Raw genomic sequence first — 27,343 nt, forward strand, 5'->3', positions numbered from 1 at the left:
TCTTATGACATTCTAAAGTACCAAATAATTAGTGTAGATTTTCAAATAGGATCAATTCTAATAGCAAAAGAAAATAAAGTCTTAGCGTTATCCTCCACTTTGCACAAGAAATTTTCCAAGAAAATAAAAATTAAGTTCAAATATTTTATTGATTTAGTCAAACCAAGTAAGCTCAATTAACCTTAAAATAATTGTCCATCTTCTTTTCTCTAAGAGATAAATTAAATCAAAATTAAAACGGAGAAAATACAAATTCAAAAAGGCTAGGGATAGAATTGAAAAGGCTTTCCAAATATAAATGAAAAACCCAAAAGTTTAATGAAGGAACTGTATATTGCATCAGTTTTCCAAATATAAAATTTTATCAACTCAAAAGAAAAGTTGTTGTAGACTCATCATTTTTATGGGCCCAGCATAAAGCATCTAGTGCCAGGTGGTAGAAGCTTTAAATTAACGGGTACAAATAAAGTAGCTTCCTTTAATATAATTACCTAAATACCCTATGGGCCCAGGTTACAAAGTCAGCATATAATTGGCATTTAAACTAAGATTCTGGTTTTTTCGTCATTAGGCCACAAGCAGCCATGTTGACTCGAGCTCCTTAAACTGTGCCTTATTAATAGTAGGAAAAATAATAATAGAAAATTCGCAAATTACAAATTCTTCATTCATCCTTTCTTTTCATTTCACTGTGAAGCTGCAGCTAAGTTTTAGCAAAACAACCATGGCGGCGGCGGCGACAGCGACGGGGCTGAGTAAGAAAAGTTTCCTACCAGCATTAAGTAAACCAACTCTTCCGTCTAAACTCGGTCGCCGGAATTTCAGTTTCGGTCTTAAAAAGCATTCGCCGGTTATAACTACGGCAAATACTGCGGCGAGTAGTAGTGGAAGTGGTAGCACTGATAATGGCGCTGTTTCCGTGACACGTATGGCTCCGCCACTTCCTCCGTCGCCTTCTACCTCTCGGTAAGCTACAATTAGTATATTTAGTTCATTATTAGGTGCATGAGAAGTTGAGATTTGGTAATTTTTGTGATTGTTGAGTTGTTTGGAGATTAGTACGAGGGATTGCAAATATTTTGTGTTAATGTACTACCGGAATAGCGCAACATACAAATATTGTGTGCTTCAAAAAGGTTGTTCTTTGCTCATTCTATCGACTGATCATTTTCCATTCGGGATATAGCTCTATTTAATTACCTTTTATTTTTGCTTGTATAGATGTGTGTTCTGACAATTGATTAATGAATGCGATTGTTTAAGATTAATCATTAACGTGTTTTTTGATAGATTAGTAACTATTTGTCAATTTGAAATAAAATGAGGAGATAAGTTTGTTTATCATCGCTTTGATGGTGACGCTAGTTTAGGGGAAAAAGACAAAAAAGAAAAAGGATTATTTTTTTAAATGTGGATTATTAAGCTTTTTTCCGCTTTTGATAAGTAAAAGTAGATAAGATTCCAATTATTTTGCCATTTCTCTCTACCTATCTCTATTTTCACGAGTCCATTTGATGTTCCATGCATGCATGACTGGTTCTTGATTGATTAAACTTTTGACTCCCCATCCGCCTACATTGGTGGGCAAAGTTACTTGGTACCAGTGCTTGTGGGAGGTAGCAGGTACTCGGTGGAATAGTCGGGGTGTGCTTAAGCTGACCCTGACACCACCATCATAAAAAAAAAAGAAGAAAATTTTGACTCTTAGTCTCGTGATTCTGACGGAATATTAAGCCATGAAAAGGTGCTATATTGCTGGGTAGCAGATTTCTTTATCCGAAAACCAGCTTTTTAACCAACTGATTTCACAGAAGGATAAAATCCTCTGGTTCTGAATATATAATGATTAATGAGCTTTTTCTTCACATCACATTCGTCTAGGACTCTTTATATAGGTTATTCCCTTCCCCCTGTATTTGTTCTTTATTAACTTAACTCAAACTGGAAGAGGGTTTCCATGTGCATGGATATCATGGCAGATCCAGGATTGATTTGCAAGTGTTACAATCAACCAGATTTGGTTATTTGTTCGGAAAACTAGTACGCCACCTTCTTTACATTTTGATTGACTGATCAAAGAAATAATCTTCTTTACTTTTTGATTCACCATGAGTTATATAGAGCTTGTTTATATGTCTGCGCCTCGTGGAGTTGCAATTCACCGTTTATTTATTACCAGGGTAAAATGTCACACCATTTCAGTATTTGTTGGGGATGAAAGTGGTATAATAAACAGAATTGCTGGAGTTTTTGCTCGAAGGGGTTACAATATTGAGTCACTTGCTGTTGGTTTGAACAAGGATAAAGCTCTCTTTACCATAGTTGTCTCTGGAACTGAGAAGGTCTTGCAACAAGTTGTAGAGCAGCTCAACAAGCTTGTGAATGTCTTGAAGGTTAGTTTAATTTTCTGAAATATCAGGCTGTATTTCGTTGCTCAGCTTCTTAATAGTATTTCTCTCTGGGTTTCCTGGATATCTTTATAGTAGGAAGGTTACCAATTTGATAGCTTCTATAGGCTCTAGTGGGTGCAGTTGTGTGTTTGTGCCTATGGCATGACTAGCCGCACACGTCAGATACCCGTTTCTACATTTTTTGTCAATCAGATCCCCTGTTAACTCGCATAACATCTTCCTGCTTGTGTGTTATATTTCTCTAAAAGCATTTATGATTGCTATACTTGTAAGCAATCATCATTTGCAAAATCTCTCTGAGGTATTTTGTAGAGGAAGCTGTGATTTTTAATATAGCAGTAGGTTTGCGCATTTATTTTCCTTTGCCTTTGACATGCAAAGCATGAGAATGATTAGTAATTGTCATTGGTTTCTAATTCTTCAATGTCCTCTCCTGGGAAATCCATGGAATAGTTAAAGTAGTACCTGGATATGCATTATTTTAACCGGCAAATGACTTGTTGTCAACTTCCCGTGCATAAGCATTGAATCGAGGTATATCCATAAATTCTTCCGCAATGAAACAAAATTATATCAACCCTGTATTCAGCTAGTATTGGCTGTTGTCATAAAAAAAATCACACTTCCTAATTTGTATTGGTATGATATTTCAGGTAGAGGATCTGTCAAGAGAACCACAAGTAGAACGAGAATTGATGCTCATAAAGCTGAATGCAGATGCAAGCACAAAAGCTGAAGTATACAAGACACCTCTCACTTTTCGCGTTTAACTTTGTTCCTATATCAGCAATATTTCTAAATCAATGAGTTGGAACAATCTTCCTATTGATTGATCGTTAGGGGCCAAATTGTCATGGATGTAACTTTATCCAAATTTACATCTCTGACATACTGCAGCTAGCATATTAATACTCTATCTGCGTGAAACAATATAACTAAGCCTGTTTATGCGCTGAAGTAACTAAACTGATCAAATGGGAAAATAAAAGCTGGAAATCCTTCATATCAATTTTTTAAAGGTGCTGGAAATTTATTAAGTAAAGAAGGATCTAATTCCATGAAGATCCATTGTAAAACAGAAAACGGGGTCCTTTTCCTTTTAGGCAGTAATTTGATTGCATAGAAAAGAACTTGTCAAGGTTCCTTGGTCTTCAGCCTTTCAATCTTTCAGTTACAATGTATATAGAATGAACAGTGCGTAAATTGTTTAAGATATGGATTGGTGGCATGCCATTATTTTCTTTCTTAGTCTATGTATTAGCTCTTTATGTTTTACTTTGTTATTCAGATCATGTGGTTGGTGGACATCTTCAGAGGAAAAATTGTGGATATATCAGAGCACTTTTTGACTATCGAGGTGAGTCCACTCTTCTTTCCCTGCTTTTACATGTCATTTGAAGTGTTTATGATATAACTCGTGCCTTTGGTTCTGATGTGTACTTGATCAGTGATTGTTTAGAAACTTAATCGCACAACACCATTAAAGATCTTAGATTCATCTCTCACATAAAGTTTTGCATATACTTATGTTGTTAGTTGTCGTGTAGCATGCAAAATAGGGAATATCAAACAAGACTGAGTTCACTGTTGTCTTCAATGCTTCCATATTGGAATCAAGTCACACTCTCTCCGCCACTTTTTAGTTGGCTTGCCTACTTTTTATTCAAGTCTATCGTAAAACTCTGAACTCTTGGTAAACATTTTCGTCCAAACAACTCAAATTAATACTGTAAACTAATAGTACTTTTTACAACTTATTAAAAAAAAGGTAACTTATGTTATTTCAAGTTTGATGCAATGTTTGTTTGTCCCCATTCAACAACAACATACTCTGTCTGTCCCCATTCTTAAATATAAATATAAAAATTTACAGCTTGTTTGGATTGTTGTTTGGATTGTTGTTACAGGTCGTTTCATAATGTATCGTATTGTATTATAATACATTGTATTGTATTGTTTGATGAATACAACATTTTAATAAATTGTATTATTTGTCGTCGTTTCATGATGTCACGCACTAACAATATGAAGAATAAACTTGCAAAATTACTAAGAAAAAATAGGATACTAAGTAAAATTATTATATAAAAAAGTAGGGTAAAGGATAAGATATGATTATCTTAAGGAAGGGCAAAATGAGAGAAAAAAACAAGGAAACGATGCCACCACATCAAATCCGTCGTTCCATAAAATGACACTTTTTGTCGTTACGTAACGATGAATTTAGCGATACGATACAATAAAATTTAAGTAACAATCAAGACAAACATTGTATTTAAAGTAACAAGACGAATACAATAGGTAACAACCATCCAAACAAGCTTTTAGTATTTCAAACTATTGTAAACCAATCTTAATAGAAAAATCAATTCACTATTTTAGACTTTTAGTATTGAACTATATGAAAATTAATGAATTAAAATGGGATGAAAGAAGAACTTATTTTTAATTCTTTATTTCCTTTTTTTTAAAATACCTATTCTCTTTGAATATGTAATCCTTGCTAACCGACTATGCAACCGTGTTCACTTGCTATTTGTTCGTGTTCATTTGCTATTTGTTTTTTTTCCATCTTCTATAGTGTTTGACCAAAAAATATAGATCTTGGTTTAACTAATTAAATTTGTATAAATGAGGGTTAATCCTAGCTAACTCCCTAAGATGGAGTTCTCGAAAGTGCAACAAATATTACGTAGGTGTATTTGAATAACGGCGGCAGTATGCAATAAATATTCTATAAATCAAAGGCAATAATGTAGCATTCAATATCAATGAATAACAATAAATCACATTTAAGTAAATAGAATGAATGAGTCACCCAAGAAAGGATGTAATCAGTCAATGTTCTTTCCGAAAATGATGAGTGATGGACAATCCTTTGAATATCTGAGTTATTCTCGGATCTAGTGAAAAAGTGTAGACAAGAATCTTAGTGAAAAGGTCATGTTTGTATACTAGCAATGAGATCTGATTCTCTTTCTCAAGTCAAAGTGTATTCTTATAAATGAATATTACATGTCCCCTATAATTGTGTCTCTTTCTATTTATAGGGAACGCGTTCCTAAAAACCCTAACAATACAAGTGCAGAGAATATCTACTAGAATATTCTCTTTTAATGTCCTATCTTGAAACTAGCCGTTACAACTCTGTCAAAAGTACTCGACCTCGGCCTTGGTCCTTGTTGACTTCTCGACTTCAGCCCTTGTTAACTCCTCGACCACAGACTTTGCCGTTTCTTAGATCTTTTCGACGAACATCGACCTGAGAACGCTTCCCCAGTATTAACTTGGCTTAAATATTTTAAAGACAGATTTTGACCCATACATATGGCTTGCTTTTCAGCCATTTTTCTGTGCTGCCAATCATGGCTGTTTACCCACAGTTCCCCATATTTTAGTGGATTAAGACATGATAATCTGAATCTAGAAGAAAAAAAAAACAAAATACTTGTCAATCTGCTCGGTTGCTTGACTAGTATGTTTTTTTTTTTTTTGAATTGGTAACTATTGTAAATATTATAAATATCAGTACATAGGTTGCACTGAAAACCAAATTTACATTGAGAGAATTTGTAGATGTTCTAATTTGGGACCTAGCAAGATCCTAGTATGTCTATGATTGTCAATGTATCTTCTGTGTACATCTGTTTGCACCAAAAACAAAAAAGAAGAATACAATTGAGTTTGATCTTCTGCACAGGATTGCTTCTGTCTTCAAAACATCTATTGTTCCTTTCCCTCCAGACTGTCCACCAAATACAAGCCGGAACAGTCCTCCATCTATCTCTGCTAGTTGCTTCAGCTCCAGCTTCTTCCCAGCTATAAAGGACATCTTTAATCCTGTATGGCATTGACCATGAAATACCCCTAAGACTAATAAAGATTTTCCATAGTTGGTCTGTAATCTTGCAATGAAGAAACAAATGGTTGACAGTTTCTGCATTTTCCCCACACAGAAAACATCTTGAACACAGAGAAATTCCCCTTTTTATGAGATTATCCTGGGTTAAGACCTCCTCCTTCGCTAGTAGCCATGTGAAGCAAGCTACCTTGTATGGAATCTTTGTTTTCCATATATGTTTCCAAGGCCATGTGTCTACCTGTTGATTATTATGATTCAAAATCTTGTATGCATCCTTCACTCGGAAAACCCCTCTGTTGTGCCTCTTCCACCATATTGAATTGAATCCAACCCTTCCTGTAATCCTGTAAATGCCTCCAGCTCTTTGTAAAGGTCAACTAATCTTGTTATCTCCCAGTCATTCAGCTGTCTTCTTATAGCTATTTCCCATCCTTGACGACTCCTCATATCAGCTACTGTCCTATGCTGGTTTTGTGCTAAACCGAACATATCTGGGTATCTTTCCTTTAAGCTTCCAATTCCTAACCAATTATCATTCCAAAATGATGTGTTCCTTCCGTTGTTCACTCTTATGGAGGAGTGATTCTCCATTATAGGCCAAAGTTCTCTGATGGATTTCCACACACTTACTCCATATGATGTACTGACTTTTTTTGACACCCAGTTGTCTTCTTCACCATACTTTGCTTTGATCACTTTGCCCCATAAAGATTGGGGTTCTTTAGAGTACTTCCATAACCATTTAATTCTAAGAGCCTTGCTTTGGTTCTTCAAATTCCTTATCCCCAATCCACCTTGTTTTTTATCCATTATTAGTGTCTTCCATTTGACTAAATGGAAGACCTTTTTCTCCTTATTGCCTTGCCAAAGGAATGATCTTCGAAGTTTGTCCAATCTCTGTAGAATGCCTGCTGGAATTGGGAACAAAGACATCATGTAAGTAGGTAGAGAGTCTAATACTGAGTTGATTAGAACTAGCCTACCCCCCAATGATAAGTATTGCAATTTCCATCTTGACAACTTCTTCTCGCACTTTTCTATGACTGAATTCCAGATTTCTTTTGATTTGGATCTTGCACCAAGAGGCATCCCAAGGTAAACAGTTGGTAGGGACCCAACTTCTCCTCCCAATATCTGTGTCAGTTGCCCCATGTTGTTAACTTCATTAATGGGAAAAATATTGCTTTTTCTCCAGTTAATGTGTAATCCTGATACTCCCTCAAATAAAACCAAAATGATCCTTAAGAATCTAAGTTGGTCTTTTTCAGCATCACAGAAGACTAGAGTATCATCAGCATATTGGAGATGTGTGATCTCTAGATTGTTAGCCCCACTCCTGTTTACCTCAAAGCCTTTAACCCATCCACTGACTTTAGCCGTTTTGATCATGTTGTTCAAACCTTCCATGGCAATGATGAATAGAAAGGGAGATAAAGGATCACCTTGTCTGAGACCTCTGTGTGAGTGAAAATAACCTTTAGGACATCCATTTATGAGAATGGAGAATTTCACAGTAGAAATGCAAAATTTCATCCATCTAATCCATTTTTGCCCAAAACCCATTTGTTCTAACATTCTTAGTTAAAATTAATTAAAAAAAAGTAGAGGAAGAAAGCTAGTAACACTTTGGCTAGCCATTGACATCTGATTCTTCAGTGTTAAGTCTTTAATTTAAGTAAGATCTTTAGCGAGATTAGCATTGCAAAGAGTTCAACTTTGCTGCAGGTTTATTTCTTTAATTTGTATAGTGATGTGTTTATAATCTAGAGTGGTGATGCATAATTTCATTTTAATCATGTTCTTGTGCTATTTTATATAACAAGCAGATTGGTTGTCTTGTGGTTGACTTAGGTAACTGGTGATCCAGGGAAAATGGCTGCCGTTTTGAGAAATTTAAGCAAGTTTGGGATCAAAGAACTAGCCCGAACTGGAAAGGTACATTTTCATGTTTGATATATTCTAATATTTACATATATGCCTAAATAGTTTTGATGATTTTAGTTACCATGTTCTTTGATTGCATAGTTCCAGGTTAATAAGTATCCTTTGAGTTTAAGCCAGTTATTTTTGGAGACCAGCTGTGGTGATCAAAGTTATGTGTGCTGTTTAAGGTTTGCGTCCATAAATGGGATAATAAATTGGATAATTAGCTAAAGTTTGAGGAGTCACAGTTTTCATAGTTTATCTGCTACAAGTCAGATGTTGGTATAATACTTCTAGACTCTAGCATAGAGGCTGACTCACTTTAATGCAATCAAGTAGTTATAAAGATAAAAGGAAGAATGCACTAGGAATGATGTGATGCTGTTATCTATTGATTGATCATTATCACCATTCACCACAGATCGCTTTGAGACGTGAAATGATGGGTGAGGATGCTCCTTTTTGGAGGTTCTCTGCAGCTTCTTATCCAGATCTCGAGGAAAAAATTCCCAGTGTTGGTATCCTGAGCAACAAAAGTCGATCAATTGCCAATGAAGCAAGCAATGATTCAAGGGTATATAATGTTCTCAAACCCACTTTCTGGTTGTAAGTTATTTTCATGCATTTTTGGTGTCTGATGGTACATATACACCAGGTCTTGATTGTTGTAGACATGCTTGAGAGTTCCATGAATTTCTTGTGAAAACTTGTAGAATCTTGCTATATGTTATGGGTCTAATTTCATTCAACTAGCTCATTAAGATTTCCGATTCTAGCTTCTATTCCCAACTTCTCATGGCTTTTCCCTTTGGATGTGATTTTCATTGACTAAATGTTGATCTTAAGTCATCACCTATACTTAGCTTCCTGAAAGATTCAAAACATAGTAGTTCCAATTTGTAAAATAAATTTTGTGGTGTAAACAAAACAATATGTACAGTGTGAAAGCTATTCTCTTCCTAAGCCTTCAAGAAAAGGAAAAAACTAAAAAAGTAATGGGATCTATAAAAAAATTGCATTTCCATTTCGCGAATTAAATCTTTGTGATGTTAGAAGAATCAATTTACGCAGTGAGAATGCTGGGATTTAAATAAAAGGAAAACGAGAAAAAAGTTATACAATTATCTAATCTTTCACTTCGAAGTCTTTTGAAATTCCTAGAGGCAGAAGTGTGGGTATGAACTGGGCTTCTTATTACCACTTATCATTGCTGATAGTGAATTTGGAGGCCTTAGATTCTTGGATCATAATCATTGAGTTTCAGGTTGCAAATGAACGATGTGCATTCTTGATTCTACTTTTCTCTTTCATGATGAAGGCATGATGCCTTGTCAAAACAAATTTCAAACTTGTTTCAGTTTACTTGTTAAATTTCAGGAGGTCATCCCATAATCTATTATAAGATTAGGTTATCAAGAAAAAAAATTATGGTTGTCCTTAGCTGTGTGAGCTGATGTCATTCATATTTTTTTTTTTGACAAAGGTAACAGTTATGTATTATAAAAAAAGAAACCCAGCACAAAGGTTGTGCTGGTAACCATTTACAGATTCCAAAAGAAGCAAAAACCTATCCTTGTTCTTCTTACAAGGATTCTATGATGTCTAAAATCGATTCTTCATCATTCACATAATTTTCTTTACACCAAAAATGAAACAACAAGATACAGTTCATCTTTAACTTATGAATAGGACTGCTTCTATCTTCAAAACACCTGGCATTCCTTTCCTTCCAAACTATCCACCATATGCACATTGGGATCAAATTCCACCAGGTTTTTTGCCTCAGTAAATCTGTTGAGGTTTTTGGCATAGTCCACCTAAGTCTTGCATTTCTTCTGGCTCTCAGATTCTGCTTTATTTATGATGGGTTAATGTGTTGAATCTCAATAAGCGGAATTTGCATTCAGTTTTAGCCAATGTGTGAATTTCTATTTGATTTTCTTGCTGTGTTTCATTTAATCTAAAGTTACAAATCCTTTTTTTTTTAAATTAATATAGGGTGATGTTTATCCCGTGGAATCCAGTGATGATATCTCGGTTCAAGTACTTGATGCCCACTGGGGATATCTGTATGATGGAGATGTAAGGACCCAATCTGCTTCTCAAGATCAATCTATTTATTTCTGTGATCCATGGAGAAACCTACATTACTCCGTATCTGTGTATCCTATTTTAGTCCCTGAACTATTGAGCCTTCTAATAGATGAAAAGCTGAATTTTCCTTTCCAAAATTGAGAAAGATTGTCGGAAAAACACGGTGATTAAAAAAAAATCATGCACATCCCTCCCAAATTCCACATTCTGAATTCACAGGACCTATTTGTTAAAGCAAGTATTAATTAGTCAAAGTGGAGCCATTGTTAGACAAGAACTCTAGTCTACCTTATCAAAAAAAGAAGAAGTCAAGAACTTTAGTCTTAGCCGATAAAAGAAACTTATGGAGGCTATTCTGGTGGTTCTCTACTTCTCTTGATTCCCTCTACATGCTACAAATCTGATGATCATTTTGATACTGCAGTTGAGTGGGCTTCGGTCGCACACAATAGTCATGCTTGTCAACAATGCTCCCGGGGTCCTCAATCTGATAACCGGTGTTATATCTCGACGAGGATATAACGTTCAGGTTGTTTTTTCCACTGATTCTTGCTGTTTCCTTTACAATTTCTTTTCTGCTTGATTTTTTCGTCCGAGCTTCATTCCAATGATTATGTTGCAGAGTCTTGCTGTTGGCCCTGCAGAATCAGAGGGGCTTTCACGCATTACAACGGTGATCCCTGGAACTGATGAAACTATAGGAAAATTGGTCAAGCAATTCTACAAGTTGGTAGATATTCATGAGGTAAGTGTACAAGCTGATAGATGTTCACGAGCTAGCTACAAGCTGATTTGAGATGAATAGGTTCTTGGGAAAAAGTTTACCTACCATGGAAACTCAATATACTATAAGAGGGGGCCAAACTAGTTTTAGTATTTGTTACTGTAATTGGTTTAAGGAATTATTTAGTTTTCCGTGAATTTGACCAGTGAGAATCCTGGTCTTTATCTGGCCTAGCGATCTGATAATCGTTTTGTCTTTGTTTTTAAAGTTTCCCACCTATTCTTAGAGTTAGCGCTTGTTCAACCTTCCTGGTAGTGCGCTTAGCCTTGTTCATCTTCCAGACTCTTTGCGCTTTGCCACCTCTGTTTTAGTTTCACAAAAACTTAAAAGCAAGCAAGTATTGTACTTTCACCTCTCCCTCACCATTAAGGTCATAGTGATTAAAACCACACCTTCTCAATGAGCAAATAAAGCTTATAGAGCAAAAGAAAATTTTCAGCTTGACTGAGATTTTTTTCCACTCTAGGAATATGGCTGTCACATTATTGGAGCTATTATAATAAATTTCAATCTTCACAGATATGTACTTAAATATTGTTCGTTGGAGTTAGATCAGACGGATAATACAATTGTGCTTGGTGTTTTTAGGTTCAAGATATAACTCATTTACCATTTGCGGAGCGGGAGCTAATGCTCATTAAAGTAGCCGCCAATGCAACAGCAAGGAGGGATGTACTTGATATTGCCAGTATTTTCCGCGCTAAACCTGTTGATGTGTCTGATCATACAGTAGCATTGGAGGTGAAACTTTTTTTTTGGGGTTAAGTAACATTCATGTTTAAAACTTAAATCTCTTTTTTTGGTGGTGTTTTCAACTCTTTTTGTGCTGTTACTTGTTGTAGGTATGCTCACATCTTATAGAAGATTAAGTTTTTAATTGTCAATTATTTATATCTTTATTTATCATGTTCGTTCTAGCGATTTCTTACGTCAGTCAATCAGTTAATCATTAATGCACACATGTTAACGCCATTCTATTAACATACTTGACCAGTGGCGCAGTTAAGATTTTGCACAAGCGGTGTAGGTCTATTGTCACGATTCCGCTTGTAAATGGGTTCAACTCTGGGAATGTTGTAGTTTAAGGCTCTACTTCAAGTACTGTGATAGTTATTTTTGTATTATTTTCAAGCGGTGTCAGTTTGTTCTATATATGCATATTGCTTTTGTAAAAGATATTATTTTTAATTGGTGCTTCTGGAAAAGATATTAGTAATATTTGCTCACATGTACAAAGAAGTTCTTCGCAAATAATGAAAAGGACTGTTCGTGAATACCTGTGCCATTTGCCCAGATTCCTCATTGACTTCTCTCTGAATTTGATTGCGTGCACTTTTTGCAGTTGACTGGAGACTTTAACAAGTTGCTGGCATTGCAAAGATTACTGGAGCCTTATGGCATTTGTGAGGTTTGTTTTTCTAAGCTGCATTTTGATTTGTAAACGTATATAGGCCGGCATCTTGAAAGTGGTATCCTGCATTTGGACAATCTGAGTTTGTATGTTCTAAACCTTTTTTCTTCCTTTCCTTCTCTCCAACCTCCGGCTCCTTGGAGAAGAGCAATCCATAGTTTAGCGCATGAAGTTAGAACGTGTCTTGTAACCAGAAGGATGAACCGAACATTATTTGACTTTACGGGCTTGGTTAGCCTGAGAAAGATTCGGAAAACTTGCATCCTTTTTTTATTATTTATAAATTTTATTTACATCAGGGGTGGGGGGAACTGGGAAGAGGAAGGGGATGTTATGCTACTGATGGGGTTTGACCCCTCCCCCCTCAAATGTGGAAGGCAGGAAGCTCACCAAGTGAGCTAGCCCTTAACCCCAGAAAGAAAGCTTGCATCTAGTTTTTACTTTTAACTTCTTCTTTTTTGTGTTCCAAAAGTTGACTGTTTTAGAATCGAACTTCAAGTACAGTTCTAAGTGATCTGAGGTTGTGAAGTATGTGCATTTAAAGGCTCCAATGGTAATGCTTGTGCTTCTCTTGTTCTAGTGATGTGTTTGTTTCTACAACCGTATTAGTGACTTAGTTATCTGCGAAATAGATGAAGTTAACATCAAGCTTCAAACTTCCATTGTTAACCTTGAGTCTGTAGCTACATTTTTTATTCCGAGACATCCAAGCTCTTTGAGCAGGACTTCTCCTGATTTATCTTTGTCATGCAACATGGTTGATATATGATTCTTGCATGCGAATCTAAAGACATTAATAAGATATGTTTCAGACGTAAAAAGTTTCAAGAAGATACCACTAGCGTACAGTCATCTGATCTGGAAACTGTTCCCTGGATAATATTTGACAAGTAGAACAATCATACATTATATGGCGTGATGGCCCTACATCAATGTACTGTGATGATCTTGAATTATCTGCAGCATACCAATGAAGACATCAAGTCATGAAATGTAAATAATTCTTAACCACTGAAGTATGAAGAGTGAATGATTACTTTGGCAAATGCCTTAACTTTATTAGATGTTCTGGAGTCGTTAGGTTTTTGGTTTTCCACATCCATATGGAGCCTTGATACTTGCACTCTTTGAGTCTTGAGCCTTGCGTTATAAGGAGTCCCACCATCTAGTTGGAGTTGTGTTCTGCTGCACTGTTGGGAAATTTACCAACATGGTCTGTAAGATCTTAATTAACGGACAAGAAGTAAATTAGGGAGATGGATTTAGTGTTGAATCTTGTAAAATAATTAACTAGAGGATGCATTTAGAACAAGAACCTGTACTTCAAAGCCTGCTTTTGAGTAGTGTTACCCTCTTATCCACATCATCATTTTTCCCCCTTGTAGGTGGCTCGTACAGGGCGGATAGCATTGGTGCGAGAATCAGGCGTGGACTCGACATCCCTCCGGGGTTATCCTCTTCCTTTATAGTGCTAGTTAAATGTCTAAGTGCATTTTAATATGGCCGAGTTCTTTTTCTTGCTGATTTCTACTAGTCTGAGAAAAGAGAGTTTTGTTGTATGCTATTTATAGTGCGAGCAGGTCCCTGATAAAAGTAAGTTTGTCACTATCACGTTAGTGACAGTTCTGTTGTATTATTTAGGCATTCAATCATAGAATTTTTATTGAAAAAAGTTGACAGAACTCCAAAATGTGGAGTAGAGCCTAGTAAGTTGAGTAATGTTGTATATTAACGCAGTTGGGAGAAGTGCATGTGAAATATCTATATGCTAGTTACTAGTGAATTAGTTTGCACTAAATAATCATTTTTTAAATATTCGATAATTAAATCATAGCTCTTATTTTATGAGTTTCTTATAATTTCTGTAATTAATTGACTCCAAGGTAATGTTCATCTTTATGTAATTAAATAATAATAATAATAAAGTATGATATGGTAGCTTGAAAAGTAGAACAATAACCTGTTATAGCGGGTTAAATTGCATTGATAGTGTAAATACTCGTATACACTATCACTGCATATACATTATATCCTTTGCATATACTACGTGCATGAGAATATATTGGGTATGTTTATGTTGTTATACTGAGTACATTTTCTTAGGATATTCTTAATTAAGCTTTTCTAGCAGCTTTAATCTTATGAAGGCGGTAGACAACATCATCAACAATCAAAGATAAATCCTTGAGTTTCCTCTTAACCATAGTAGCAAAAACCAAATCTTCAACATCTTTAAGAGCATTGACACACATTTTCCCATTCTTTTTTGTCTTCTTCAACACATGTTCCATAGACTGTGAATAATCATCAAATAAGAAATTATCTGATGATTTAAGATGCTTTACTAAATAAAGTGTATCCTTAAGCTCATCCATATTCTCCATTACACCTTCAACACAACCAAAAACTTGAGAATTACTTGTAGCTTGTAAATACCTTAAGCTTTTAAGCTTAAGCAGAGAGTTTATGAACATTTTTATTTCCTTAACTTCGCGAATGCCTTGAGCTATGGCGTCGTGTGCTAGTGTTTTTGCCTTTTCAATTTCAAACTCATTTGATGATCTCCTTGCACTTCCAAGAAGAGTAAAGCTTGATAGAAGAATTGTAAAAAGAAAACAAAGAACGATAAAATTCTGATTGTTAGTCATTTCTGAGTTTTCCTCTTTTTGTTTTTCCTTTTGTTGTGTGGAGTTGTAATTTTCTGGATTGAATTTATAGTTTTGTAATTTAGAAGGAAATATGGGGAATTAAGAAAGTTCAGAGATTGTAGAGTATAGGGAAAAAAGAATTGGTTATTCTGTTTCATGTGGCATGAATGGAAACATTAATTAATTAGGCTGATTATTAGGACCAATTTTTCTTGTAAGGAAACCATGCATAATTTTTTAGGCCTTTTGCAGGGCAATGCAAATTTGATGGGTTGAAGAAGTAATAAGAGTTGGATAAATTCCCTTATTACCTACCTATATGCAAACAAGAAAAAAAAAAAAGGAAAAAGAAAAGATGACATTAAGTAATCCTTAGAAAATAATCTTATATTAAGATATATGGTATAATATTCACAAATTTTTGACTTCTCTTGTTGATATTTAATTATTTTCTATTCTTCCTCTCGAGCGAAGGTTCTTTCAGAAGCAACCTCTCTACCTTCCAAAGGAAGGGATAAGATCTGCATCCACACTAGCCTCCTCGAACCCCACTTATGAGATTTTACTGGATTTGATTGATTGATCATATAATATTCACAAATTTTCTTTATAGTACTATATATGATATAGTAATAATTATTACATTATAGTTTTTACATAATTAGACCGTCAAAAAATGACTTATAGTTTATAAGACCATTTTGTACTTTTCCCATATCCCTTTCATGAAATAAGGGTGAAATTTAAAAATAGCCAGATTTACAAGCGGTAATTAAAAATAGCCACAATTTTAAAAGTAACCAAAATTTAGTCACTTTTTATGTAAAGATAAATCTGAACAAAAATACTGTTTAAAATCCGAAAAATATTCCAAAATAATATATTGGAGTTCGAATTTTTTACATGTGAATTTCTAGCATAATATACTGGAACTCCAACATAATATACTGGTCCAATATAATATACTGGTCCAACATAATATGTTGGAAGTTCATACACAAGTGCTCCAATCTTCAGTGTATTATGCTAGAACTTTCTGTGTGCTGGAGTTCCAGTATAATATGCTGGAAGTTCATACACAGGTGCACCAATCTTTAGTATTATTATGCTGGAACTTCGTGTTGCAGCAAAATTGTGGCTATTTTTCAATAACTTTGCAAACGCTGACCATTTTTCAATTACTGATCCGAAAACTGGTTAACCCGTGCCATTTTCACATGAAATAACGACATTATAATTTTCTTAACACTCCCTTTTCTAAGCTAGCTTCCTCAAATTAAAATTTCTCGACTTTAGAAATAAATTGGTTTCGGTTAAATTCCCTTTGCGAAAAATTATAAGTGAAATATTGTTTAGAGTTCAAGATTTACCTCGGTTAGAGACAAAACGATGACGTCCTGACTCTTTTTAATAACTTTTTTTCCCCTTAATGTATTATTAATCTAAAGATTTTATTTAAAAAAATGTATTTGAATTGTTACAGAAATCTTAAAAGATCAAAAAAATTGAGAAAGAACAATACTTGACCTCCAGATCCGTCGCCGTTGCCGGTCATCGGCCAGTGCCCATCCGTCGCCGTTGCCGGTCGTCGGCCCAAGCCCCGACAGCCAAGGTAATTATATGTTTGGACAAAAACCTCAGTAACTTTAGCTGTTGAAATTGACCCTCGATAATCGATATATAACTTTTTTATTTTCTTATTTTATTTCTGCAGTAAATTTTTGTGCAAAATGGAGATAAAAGACGGTAATGAAAGCGCAAAAGAGATCAGCTTTAGATGTGTTCAGTGTGGATTCTCAGTCACAACTCTATACATACAGTACTCTCCTGGCAATATCCGCCTCATGAAATGTGTACGTTATTCTCTTTCCTTTTTTGCCTAAAGAATGACACTTTTCTATATTTAGAAACATTTTACGTTAAAGTTTCTATAATGACATTGATTTATAGCTGCAGAAATGTCTAGCTTGTTTTAAACACATGTTTAAAAAATCTATTCCGTCTATCCCAAGAATGACATTTTTATATTTAGAAATGATTTAATTTTAACCTTCCTATTTTACACAATGAGATACAAATTGTAGCCAGAAAAATGTGTATAACTTGTTTTCGACCGCAAGTATAAAAAATATTTAGTTCTTTCTTAAACTCACTGCCCCATCAAAGAACTTACATAAATTTGGAGGAAGGGATTAAATTTTTTTTGGGATGGAGTTGTTGGAGTATATATCCAATGTACAAACCAAATAGTTCTTTTTGTAACATTGATTTGGATGCTCTACTTATATAACCATTATACCAACCAATATAGTTCTTTTTGTAACATTGATATGGATGCTCTACTTTGTGCAGGGAAATTGCAAAGCAATTGCTGATGAGTACATTGAATGTGAACTTATGGTAACTTATACAAAAAAACATTGAACAAGAAAAAGAGAGAGCGAGAGAACGCGAATTCTATTTATAGACTTCAGTCTTGGTTTAGTTCCTAATTGTTTGTTTGGAATGTAGATATTGGTTATTGACTTGATTTTGCATAAAATTAGAGCCTACAGACACTTGTTCTACAATAGGTTCTCTCGAGAGACTTTGCATAATGAGGTATGTGATAGTGTATTTCTAGTTTTCTTTTTTTGCAATGTATGTTGACATGGAATTACAAACTGATGTTGTTCTCATTTTCTTCTTTGATTTTATTTGTTTTTTGTTCCTCTTTTGCAGGGCTTGTTGTGGAAATTTTCTCTGGGCTTCCTGATATTAGATGCTTGTATCCTTCTATTCTCTAGTTCATTTTCACTGATATCGAGCATTTATCTATGTTTTGTATTCCAACATTTCAACAAATTATTACATATATATACTTCCGTGCATATATGGAAGGTTACTCTTTCTTCGTGAACTAGGTATTGCCAAAAGTAATTGTTCAATATTGCACTGTGAGCATACAGTTGATGGTTTAGTTACACTTCATGCTAGGTTTTGACTACATGATAATTTGAAGAATTAACTATTTGCTTTTTCTTGTAAGTTTCTCTAACCAGCAATTTGCAATTACAAATCAGATATAAATTTGAATTCTAAAGTATTTCTCCTTGACGTTGCGGTTGATAATTTTCAATTGTAAGTGTTTAATGTTTTCTCTTCTCTTTATCAACAAAAATATTTTCTCTTCTTGTGAGTGCATGATTTTAATCTCGAGATAACGTATTAAGCTATTAGGCTTTATTGAACTAAGAATCAGAACTCCGGTTCAGTGATAGAATTCAATGACAAACCTCTGTTCCTAAAAGGACAATCTTTAAGACATGCATTGTTTAATGGACTTAACTAGTAAAGACCAAATGTTGGTGGTATGCACAACTCCAGATGAGAGGAGTTTGCCGGCAAGCTTTGCCTCATTTATGGGGCTTTCTGGAAAGGTGCATACCATGAGATTTGTTTCTAAAGTTTTATTTCACCGCCTATCCACTTCCCTGTGGATTCTAGATCTTTGCTTCAAACATAATGTGACGGTTGCTGTTTTTAGGTGCTCACGGGAGTCTTCTTTGGGAATCTCATATTCCTTGGCATAATTCTATTTGGCACAAGGAGGTTTCTGAATGCAAAAATAGGAGATTCAAGGTAAAGCTTTTCTTCATCTTATAATTTAGTTTATATTTGTTCTGTTGTTTATTACTCTGTTTGCCCAAAATAAATGTCTCTGTTTCTTTTCTCGGATGTTCCAAAATGCTTGACACCATTTCACTTATATATTGTTCTACACAACGTTCTAGACAGAATTTCCTGTTGTTTATGCTTTAACCGCTCTCTCTCTATATATATACACACACATTTCCTACAATCAGTAAGTAGCTGTGAGCTGCTGATTGAACGATATTTCAATCAATAAGTATATGTGAGCTGCTGATTGAACGATATTTCAATCAATAAGTATATGTGAGCTGCTGATTAGCCTTCAGACAAGGACTGCCTAAGGTTCTTTATCTAAGATTTGAATTCACTAATTTTCTTACTGAGTAGAGAGTTGATAAATCCCGTCTTGCTTTTTTACTGTTAATCAGACAAAATTTTGAAATCAAGGATTAGGTGGTGAAGAATAATACGCTGGATTTGATGCTGAGATATTTCTAGAGAGAGAAGGTAGGGTAATTGGCCTCCAAGGACCAGATGATCCGACAACTACTATTTCTTAACCCCAACTAGTAGATATCGGCTGTATGAATCTTCACTATCCATTTCGTTATGTATTATGAAGACCTTTTGTGGAATGACTAGTTTTATGTTGCCAGTCAGCCTACTGCAACGCTCCTTTTTTATTTCAGGTTAGCTCACACAGAGTCATTAAGGAGCGTATGATTACCTGTAATAGTTTAATTGGATAAAAAAGTTCCTATGAGCAGCAGAGGTTTTAGCCTAAATGATTTCCTCAGCTGTCAAGTTAGCATATTCATCTTTGGAGCTGAAACTTACTATTATTATTTACTTGGATTTGAAATCGACAGGTGTAAGCATATATTGCTTTCGATCCTTCTTTCTAGTTACTTCAAGATTTTTCTTATTGCCATGATGGTATGTTGCTTGCTGTCACTTGGCCTTACTGTTTCAATTACTTGGAAACTTTCTTGTTTCACAGTAATACTTTTGTACTAATGTTTTTATATATTTACAGGTGTGGGAATTTCCCTCTTCTGTTGTTTTCATCATTAACATGTTTGTCTTGTCATCTAATGCACTGGCATTGCTGGGTAAGAAGTTCTTTATTACTTTGAAATTTGAAGTTTGTGTACTAGACTACTTGTCAGTTTATGATATTCGTCTGACATTGGAGATTTAGCCTTGGACATGTAGCTAGTGTACTAAGATGCATATTAAATATGGTTGTACTACTCATCCTCTGCACTCTCTGGGCGCTATTCTATAATCTAATTTTCATTACATTTTCAAAAACAAAAAATATTTGGGGCCCCAATTGAAGTATGAATCAAGGGTTGGGGAATTAGTGAGAGGCCTTAGGTATTAAGTTTTCGAGGCCAGAGCTAATTTTTCTCCCTATTGATAGTTTGGTGTGATAGGTCTGCCGGCTAGTTTAGACATTGTGTAACTTTAAGTATCTTTTCTTGAATTTGGTTAAATGTCATTGGTTGTGTCTCTGTGGCTGTGAAGGCCTAAAGATGAAAATACATGATTTATGACTTTGGCTGTGAAGGTATTCGTCGGTAGGATCCATAAGAGCCTAGAGATGTTGATGTTTTTGTTCTTCCACTGAGGAGTTAATGCTTTGGTGTTCTTCTTAACTTATCAGTTGGATGGATACACAAACTAACATTGGCATCTTAGAAATAGTATTACGTATTCTTATAAGAATTTAGAGATTTTGATCAGAATAACAAATATTAACAGAGTGAGTTACAGTGAAGCTTGGCTGGACATAAAGCACAACCTGGAATGCACATGGCTACAGAATGGTCTGGATTGTTGAAGATGGAGGAAAAGAAATGAGCAACCAGAATGGTTTGAATATTGACTAGGAGTTAACTTGCTGTCTCACTGCCAAATGTTCCAGTCATTTAATAGCGACGGCACTGCCTTAACCGTTTGAGTTTTAGATTGATAGCTGTTGAGATATGGAACATTTAGAATTCACATTGGAGTTATATCAATAGAGTTGTTCTGTAGGTTAGTCCCTAAATATCACTCTAGTATTTAATGGGTCCTACATGGGTCATATCTTGGTTTTAATAGTTGTTCTGTAGGTTGGTCCCCTAATATCACTAATATTCCTGTTGAGTTTTAGGTTGATATCTCGCTTCTTGGTTTTTATTGTTGAAATCAAGAGTGATATGCATAAACAGAGACTTATGGCCTCGCAAACTGTTGAAATGTCAAATATTCCAGCTTCCCACATCGGTGGGTTAGCAATAGTTGGGGGGATTTTCCCCCTATAAAAGAAGGCTTAATGTTTAGGATTTAAACACACCTCTCATTTGCCTTCTCATCTGTTTAAGGCATTTGTATCTTCTCTCTTTAGTATTATTTCACTTGTATTTTTGGAGTGAAATAAAATATTGGTTGTGTCCGAGGAGTAGGCAAAATTAGCCGAACCTCGTAAATTCTGGTGTTCCCTTTATTGTTGTTTTATTGTCTTATTTATTATTTGGTGGCTGTCATAATTTTTGGTATAGTAGTTGTGACTTATTCACACTATATACATTTGGCTTCCGCAACAATTGGTATCAGAGCCAAGGTACTGTCTAAGTATGCTCTGTGGTTGCAGCATAGTCTAATCTTCCACATCAGAAAAGATTTATCTTGGTAACTGAGTCAAGGTTCTGTCTGAGTATGCTCTGTGGTTGCAGCTTAGTCTGATCTTCTACATCAGAAAGGAAATAATCTTGATTTGTGTCGTCAGCTATTAAATAATATTTGTGTCAAATATGGGAGACAATAAACAAGAAGAATCTACATCAAGTGTCAACAATACGTCATCATTGGCATCTTCGCTTATGACAAGAATTGTGTCAAATGCGAAATTTGCGGTAGAAATTTTTGACGGGTCCGGGCATTTTGGGATGTGGCAAGGCGAGGTTCTAGATGTCCTTTTTCAACAAGGGCTAGATCTGGCCATTGAAGAAAAGAAACCAGATGTTATTGGAGAAGAAGATTGGAAGATTCTCAACCGTGTTGCTTGCGGTACCATTCGATCCTACCTTGCTAGAGAGCAGAAATATCCATACACAAAGGAAACTTCTGCAAGTAAATTATGGAAAGCACTGGAGGATAAATTTTTGAAGAAAAACAGTCAAAATAAATTGTACATGAAGAAGAGATTGTTTCACTTCACCTATGTTCCTGGTACCACGATGAATGAACATATCACCAGTTTCAATAAGTTGGTCACAGATTTGCAAAATATGGATACAACTTATGATGATGGTGACTTGGCCTTGATGTTGTTGGCGTCACTTCCTGATGAGTACGAGCACCTTGAAACTACTCTACTCCATGGAAATGACGAAGTTTCTCTTAGAGAAGTTTGTTCGGCTTTGTACAGCTATGAACAAAGAAAGCGAGAAAAACAGAAGGGCGGAGAAGGAGAAGCACTATTTGTGAGGGGTCGTCCTCAAAATCAAACGAGGACAAAGAAGGGAAGATCCAAGTCAAGATCCAGACCCAGCAAAGATGAATGTGCCTTTTGTCGAGAAAAAGGGCACTGGAAGAAAGACTGTCCGAAGTTGAAGAATAAGGCCAAACATAACAATGGAAAGGCCATTATGGATTCAAATGTAGCTGATTGTGATGATTCAGACTTCTCATTAGTTACAACAGAGTCATCAACATCATCAGACATATGGTTGATGGACTCGGCTTGTAGCTATCATATGTGTCCCAACAGGGACTGGTTCGTGGAATTTCAAGAAGGAGAATATGGAGTCGTCCACACAGCGGATAACAGCCCTCTTACCTCATATGGCATTGGTTCAATACGATTAAGGAACCATGATGGAATGATCAGAACATTGATAGATGTTCGATATGTACCGGATTTGAAGAAGAATCTCATCTCTGTGGGAGCCCTAGAATCAAAAGGGTTCAAAATCATTGCAGAAAATGGAGTGATGAGAGTATGCTCCGGTGCACTAGTGGTAATGAAGGCTAATCGGAAGAATAATAATATGTACCGCTATCGTGGCAGTACAGTTATTGGGACAGCGACAGTGACATCCAGTGACGACAAAGAGGCAGAAGCAACCAAGCTATGGCACATGCGCTTGGGACATGCTGGAGGAAAATCCTTGAAAACTCTATCAGATCAAGGATTGTTAAAAGGAGTAAAGGCTTGCAACTTGGAGTTTTGTGAGCATTGTGTTAAAGGGAAACAGACAAGGGTTAAATTTGGTACAACGATCCATAATACTAAAGGCATTTTGGATTATGTACACTCTGATGTTTGGGGTCCTTCCAAAACACCTTCATTGGGTGGGAAGCACTATTTTGTAACCTTTGTTGATGATTTTTCCCGAAGAGTGTGGGTGCATACAATGAAAAACAAAGATGAAGTGATGGGAATTTTTCTCAAATGGAAGACGATGGTGGAGAATCAAACAGGCAGGAGGATCAAGTGTATTCGCACAGATAATGGAGGTGAATACAAAAATGATCATTTCAATAAGGTCTGTCAAAATGATGGCATCGTCCGACACTTCACTATTAGACATACACCACAACAGAATGGAGTGGCAGAACGTATGAACCGGACTTTGCTGGAGAAGGTACGGTGTATGTTGTCCAATGCTGGCTTGGGCAAAGAATTTTGGGCTGAGGCAATTACATATGCTTGCCACCTAATTAATCGTCTACCATCTGCTGCTATTGATGGCAAGACACCATTTGAAAAATGGTATGGAAAACCTGCTGTAGATTATAACTCTTTGCACGTGTTTGGCTCAACTGCATATTATCATGTGACGGAGTCAAAATTGGATCCAAGGGCAAAGAAGGCTATTTTTATGGGAATTACTTCTGGAGTCAAAGGATATCGCTTATGGTGTCCTATGACAAAGAAAGTAATATTCAGCAGGGATGTTACCTTTGATGAATTTGCTATGGTAAATAAGGTAACAGAAGATACCAAACAAAATGAAGGTGCTTCTAAGCAGGTGGAGTTTGAGGGAAAATTTATTTTTCCTACACAAGAAGCAGAGGAGGAAACAAATGAAGATTACCCTCTGGAAGGAGAGCCAGTAGAGGAGATTCCAACTCAGGAACCTCAACAACAACTTGAATCAATAGCAACCAGCAGGCCAAAAAGAACAATAACGAAACCTGTTCGTCTCATAGAGACGGTTGCTTGTGCAACCTCAATTGTAGCTGATGATGTTCCTACCACTTATAAAGACGCTGTCCAAAGTTCAGAAGAAGATAAGTGGAGGATTGCCATGAATGATGAAATACAGTCCCTTCATCAGAATCATACATGGAGATTGGCCAATCTCCCGAAGGGAAAGAAAGCAATTGGGTGCAAATGGGTATTTGCAAAGAAGGAAGGATTTCCTAACCAAGTAGATGTTCGCTACAAAGCAAGATTGGTGGCCAAAGGATATGCTCAAAAGGAGGGAATTGATTACAATGAAGTGTTTTCTCCAGTTGTAAAACATTCCTCCATTAGAATTATGTTGGCTTTGGTAGCACAATTGGATTTGGAACTAGTTCAGATGGATGTAAAAACTGTGTTTTTACATGGAAACTTGGAGGAGGAAATCTACATGACTCAGCCAGAAGGATTCAAAGTTGCTGGAAAAGAAAATATGGTGTGCAAACTTGAAAAATCGTTGTACGGATTGAAACAATCTTCTAGACAATGGTACAAGCGATTTGACGAGTTTATGTTGCGGCAAGGGTACAAGAGAAGCAAATACGATCATTGTGTGTATTTGCACAAGCTTAAAGATGGTTCCTTTGTATATCTTCTCCTATATGTTGATGATATGTTGATAGCTTCCAAGAATTCGGAAGAAATTGATAAGTTGAAGATTCAACTGAAGAAGGAGTTCGAGATGAAGGATTTGGGTGAGGCAAAGAAAATTCTTGGCATGGAGATAATTAGAGATAGACGTTCAAAGAAACTCTGTTTATCTCAAAAGGAATATTTGAAGAGAGTACTTCAACGTTTTGGCATAGATGACAAGACTAAGCCAGTTAGTACTCCACTTGCTTCCCATTTTAAGCTAAGTACTATTATGTCGCCAATGGATGAAGCTGAACGAGAGTATATGTCAAAGGTACCATACGCAAATGCTGTTGGTAGCTTGATGTATGCAATGGTTTGCACAAGGCCTGACATTTCACAAGCTGTTGGAGTTATTAGCAGATATATGCACAATCCAGGGAAGGAGCATTGGCAAGCTGTGAAGTGGATTCTACGGTATATTCATAATACTGTAGATGTCGGGTTAGTTTTTGAGCAGGAAGACAATCAGTCTGTAATTGGATATTGTGACTCAGATTTTGCGGGTGATATGGACAAACGAAGATCAACTACTGGTTATGTGTTTACTTTTGCAAAGGCACCAGTTAGTTGGAAGTCTACTTTGCAGTCAACAGTTGCTTTGTCTACAACAGAGGCAGAGTACATGGCTATTACAGAGGCTGTGAAAGAGGCAATTTGGCTTCAAGGATTGCTAAAGGAGCTTGGTGTTGAACAAAAAGGTATCACAATTTTTTGTGATAGTCAAAGTGCTATTCAATTAGCGAAGAACCAAGTTTATCATGCAAGGACGAAGCACATTGATGTTCGGTATCATTTCGTACGAGAAATCATAGAAGAAGGTGGAGTCACGGTGAAGAAAATTCATACTACGGAGAATCCTGCTGATATGCTGACAAAGGTGGTGACTGCGGTCAAGTTTCAACATTGTTTGGATTTGATCAACATTGTTGAACACTGAAGATTGAAGATGAAGACACAACCAAAATTTGTTATAGAGAGAAAATTGAAGACGTGGAATTTTTGCCAAGGTGGAGATTTGTTGAAATGTCAAATATTTCAGCTTCCCACATCGGTGGGTTAGCAATAGTTGGGGGGATTTTCCCCCTATAAAAGAAGGCTTAATGTTTAGGATTTAAACACACCTCTCATTTGCCTTCTCATCTGTTTAAGGCATTTGTATCTTCTCTCTTTAGTATTATTTCACTTGTATTTTTGGAGTGAAATAAAATATTGGTTGTGTCCGAGGAGTAGGCAAAATTAGCCGAACCTCGTAAATTCTGGTGTTCCCTTTATTGTTGTTTTATTGTCTTATTTATTATTTGGTGGCTGTCATAATTTTTGGTATAGTAGTTGTGACTTATTCACACTATATACATTTGGCTTCCGCAACACAAACAAGAAGCAAAACCATGCTATCAGACTTCTCTATGCATCTACAAAATGTCAACTAATTTGTTCTGGACTTTTATCAGAAGGGTTGTATTCTGTGTTTCAATGACATACTTTACCCTATTGTGAATCAGTGATCACAGACGCGGTCATGATTAGATGCATATGGATCTGCTTAGCGGCACATGCCATGAAATTCCTTGTTACTCAAGGGCTTGGAGCATATCGAAAGCTAGTTCTTTGGTAGTCATTTGGCAAAACTTCTAATGGTTGCATCTTGCATTAGCTTGAGAGGCGTGACTTCAAATGCCAAATGGTTCGGGTAATCTCCTTTGCAACAGAGGTTATTTATATCACGTCCCCTGCTTTGATCTTCAACAGCTTTTGAATTGGACTTAAATCTTGTCAAACTATGGTGTTTTATTGATATGTTGGTTTTAGGCTGAAGACCCCATTCTGCGTGGCTTCTAAGGGGTGTAATCAAGGCTTTTACAATCCTCTGATTGGATGGGGACCTGAAAGTTCCTCTTTTTTTTTTTTGTCGCAAGGTGGTATTCTCGGATAGGAAAGTTTGACTGTGGTGATCGCTGAGATGCCTACGTCAAACATGGAGAGCAGCATTATACTCTTTTTACGATAATGATGTTCTATTTTTTCACGATTTCAGTAGAGATACGTTCTTTGGACAACAGTCCATCTAGAATGTAGGTTAACATTTAACCTAGGAGAAAACCTTTTAGCACTATTTTGTTTTTGTTATGCTAGATATTTGTTTTTATCATTTCCTGAGTGTCAAATATGTTTTCATCCATTTTCATCCTTCTGCTGCTGTAGTTTTAAAGGGGCTAGCTAGCTAACGTTTTCAAGCTGGTTGTTATGTTGGTTGTAGCGTGCCTTCCCTCCGTCTCACTTTTCTATTCACTCATGATTTGGCCTAATCGATCCAGTCATGATATTGAAGGAGGGGACCTCTTCTCGAAAAAAAATTCTTGCAACTACGAAAATCACAACACAAACATCCATTTTCCATTCATTCTATCTAAGAAAAATATTCAACATAGACCGCGATCCCCCCCCCCCCCCCCAAAATTATTTCCTTATCTATATTTTGCCAGGTTAAAGAGTTCCCCCTCTCTGTTAAATATTGAAATGTAATTTTTGTTTTATTACTAAAAGATCACTTAAATCATTAATAAGATAAGAACGTCGTAATTTTATTGGAATATGAAATGTTAAATTTCATTGTTAGATAAAAAGTAATTCTTGTATATTACGATAATAGTTTCTCAAAACAACTACACAAGTTATCCATTCTCTTTTTAAAATAATGAACA

The 27,343-nt window shown here is 35.9% G+C and overlaps 2 protein-coding genes and 2 long non-coding RNA genes across 7 annotated transcripts; 2 read left to right on the top strand and 2 right to left on the bottom strand.

The window, feature by feature from the left end:
- Positions 1-653: 653 nt before the first annotated feature.
- LOC104236392 (acetolactate synthase small subunit 2, chloroplastic) lies at positions 654-14,330 on the top strand. Its single transcript, XM_070145651.1, has 12 exons — positions 654-966; positions 2,180-2,393; positions 3,065-3,148; positions 3,700-3,768; positions 8,125-8,208; positions 8,618-8,770; positions 10,195-10,278; positions 10,715-10,819; positions 10,913-11,035; positions 11,663-11,815; positions 12,417-12,482; positions 13,871-14,330. Exons 1-12 carry the CDS (start codon positions 725-727, stop codon positions 13,952-13,954), a joined length of 1,461 nt encoding a protein of 486 aa, XP_070001752.1. The 5' UTR covers positions 654-724; the 3' UTR covers positions 13,955-14,330.
- LOC138868205 (uncharacterized) lies at positions 10,438-12,440 on the bottom strand. The gene is made up of 2 exons (XR_011399959.1): positions 12,352-12,440; positions 10,438-10,928 (listed from the first exon to the last, which is right to left on the bottom strand). It is a non-coding gene; the product is annotated as an uncharacterized lncRNA (long non-coding RNA).
- On the bottom strand, positions 13,322-13,920 carry LOC104236391 (uncharacterized). Its single transcript, XR_011399960.1, has 3 exons — positions 13,802-13,920; positions 13,523-13,675; positions 13,322-13,442 (listed from the first exon to the last, which is right to left on the bottom strand). It is a non-coding gene; the product is annotated as an uncharacterized lncRNA (long non-coding RNA).
- Positions 14,331-16,507: 2,177 nt separating the features above from the next.
- On the top strand, positions 16,508-26,790 carry LOC104236389 (protein ARV 2). Of its 4 annotated transcripts, none has more exons than XR_011399962.1 (12): positions 16,509-16,527; positions 16,617-16,745; positions 16,848-16,986; positions 17,486-17,533; positions 17,645-17,734; positions 17,855-17,900; positions 18,470-18,552; positions 18,660-18,754; positions 19,636-19,702; positions 19,803-19,878; positions 26,144-26,331; positions 26,558-26,790. XR_011399962.1 is itself a non-coding variant. In XM_009790305.2 (11 exons), the coding sequence occupies exons 3-11, from the start codon at positions 16,864-16,866 to the stop codon at positions 20,563-20,565; spliced, it is 648 nt and encodes a 215-aa protein (XP_009788607.1). In that variant the 5' UTR covers positions 16,508-16,527; positions 16,617-16,745; positions 16,848-16,863; the 3' UTR covers positions 20,566-21,164. The 4 variants fall into 4 exon arrangements, 2 of the variants coding, with proteins under 2 accessions (XP_009788607.1, XP_070001753.1); XR_011399961.1 differs by having other exon boundaries at positions 16,510-16,527; positions 26,451-26,790; XM_009790305.2 differs by lacking the exons at positions 26,144-26,331; positions 26,558-26,790 and adding an exon at positions 20,546-21,164 and having other exon boundaries at positions 16,508-16,527.
- The last annotated feature ends 553 nt before the right edge of the window (positions 26,791-27,343 follow it).

Source organism: Nicotiana sylvestris, chromosome 5, assembly GCF_000393655.2.
Source record: "Nicotiana sylvestris chromosome 5, ASM39365v2, whole genome shotgun sequence".
Taxonomy (NCBI): Eukaryota; Viridiplantae; Streptophyta; class Magnoliopsida; order Solanales; family Solanaceae; genus Nicotiana; species Nicotiana sylvestris.

Bases quoted from the DNA above. Each gene is read 5' to 3' on its own strand.
- LOC104236392 (XM_070145651.1), top strand. From the start codon at position 725: ATGGCGGCGGCGGCGACAGCGACGGGGCTGAGTAAGAAAAGTTTCCTA. The intron at 8,209-8,617 runs GTACATTTTCAT...CATTCACCACAG, and splicing joins AACTAGCCCGAACTGGAAAG to ATCGCTTTGAGACGTGAAAT. The intron at 11,036-11,662 runs GTAAGTGTACAA...TGGTGTTTTTAG, and splicing joins AGTTGGTAGATATTCATGAG to GTTCAAGATATAACTCATTT.
- LOC104236389 (XM_070145652.1), top strand. From the start codon at position 16,864: ATGGAGATAAAAGACGGTAATGAAAGCGCAAAAGAGATCAGCTTTAGA. The intron at 17,735-17,854 runs GTATGTGATAGT...CCTCTTTTGCAG, and splicing joins GAGAGACTTTGCATAATGAG to GGCTTGTTGTGGAAATTTTC. The intron at 19,879-26,143 runs GTAAGAAGTTCT...ATTGTGAATCAG, and splicing joins TAATGCACTGGCATTGCTGG to TGATCACAGACGCGGTCATG.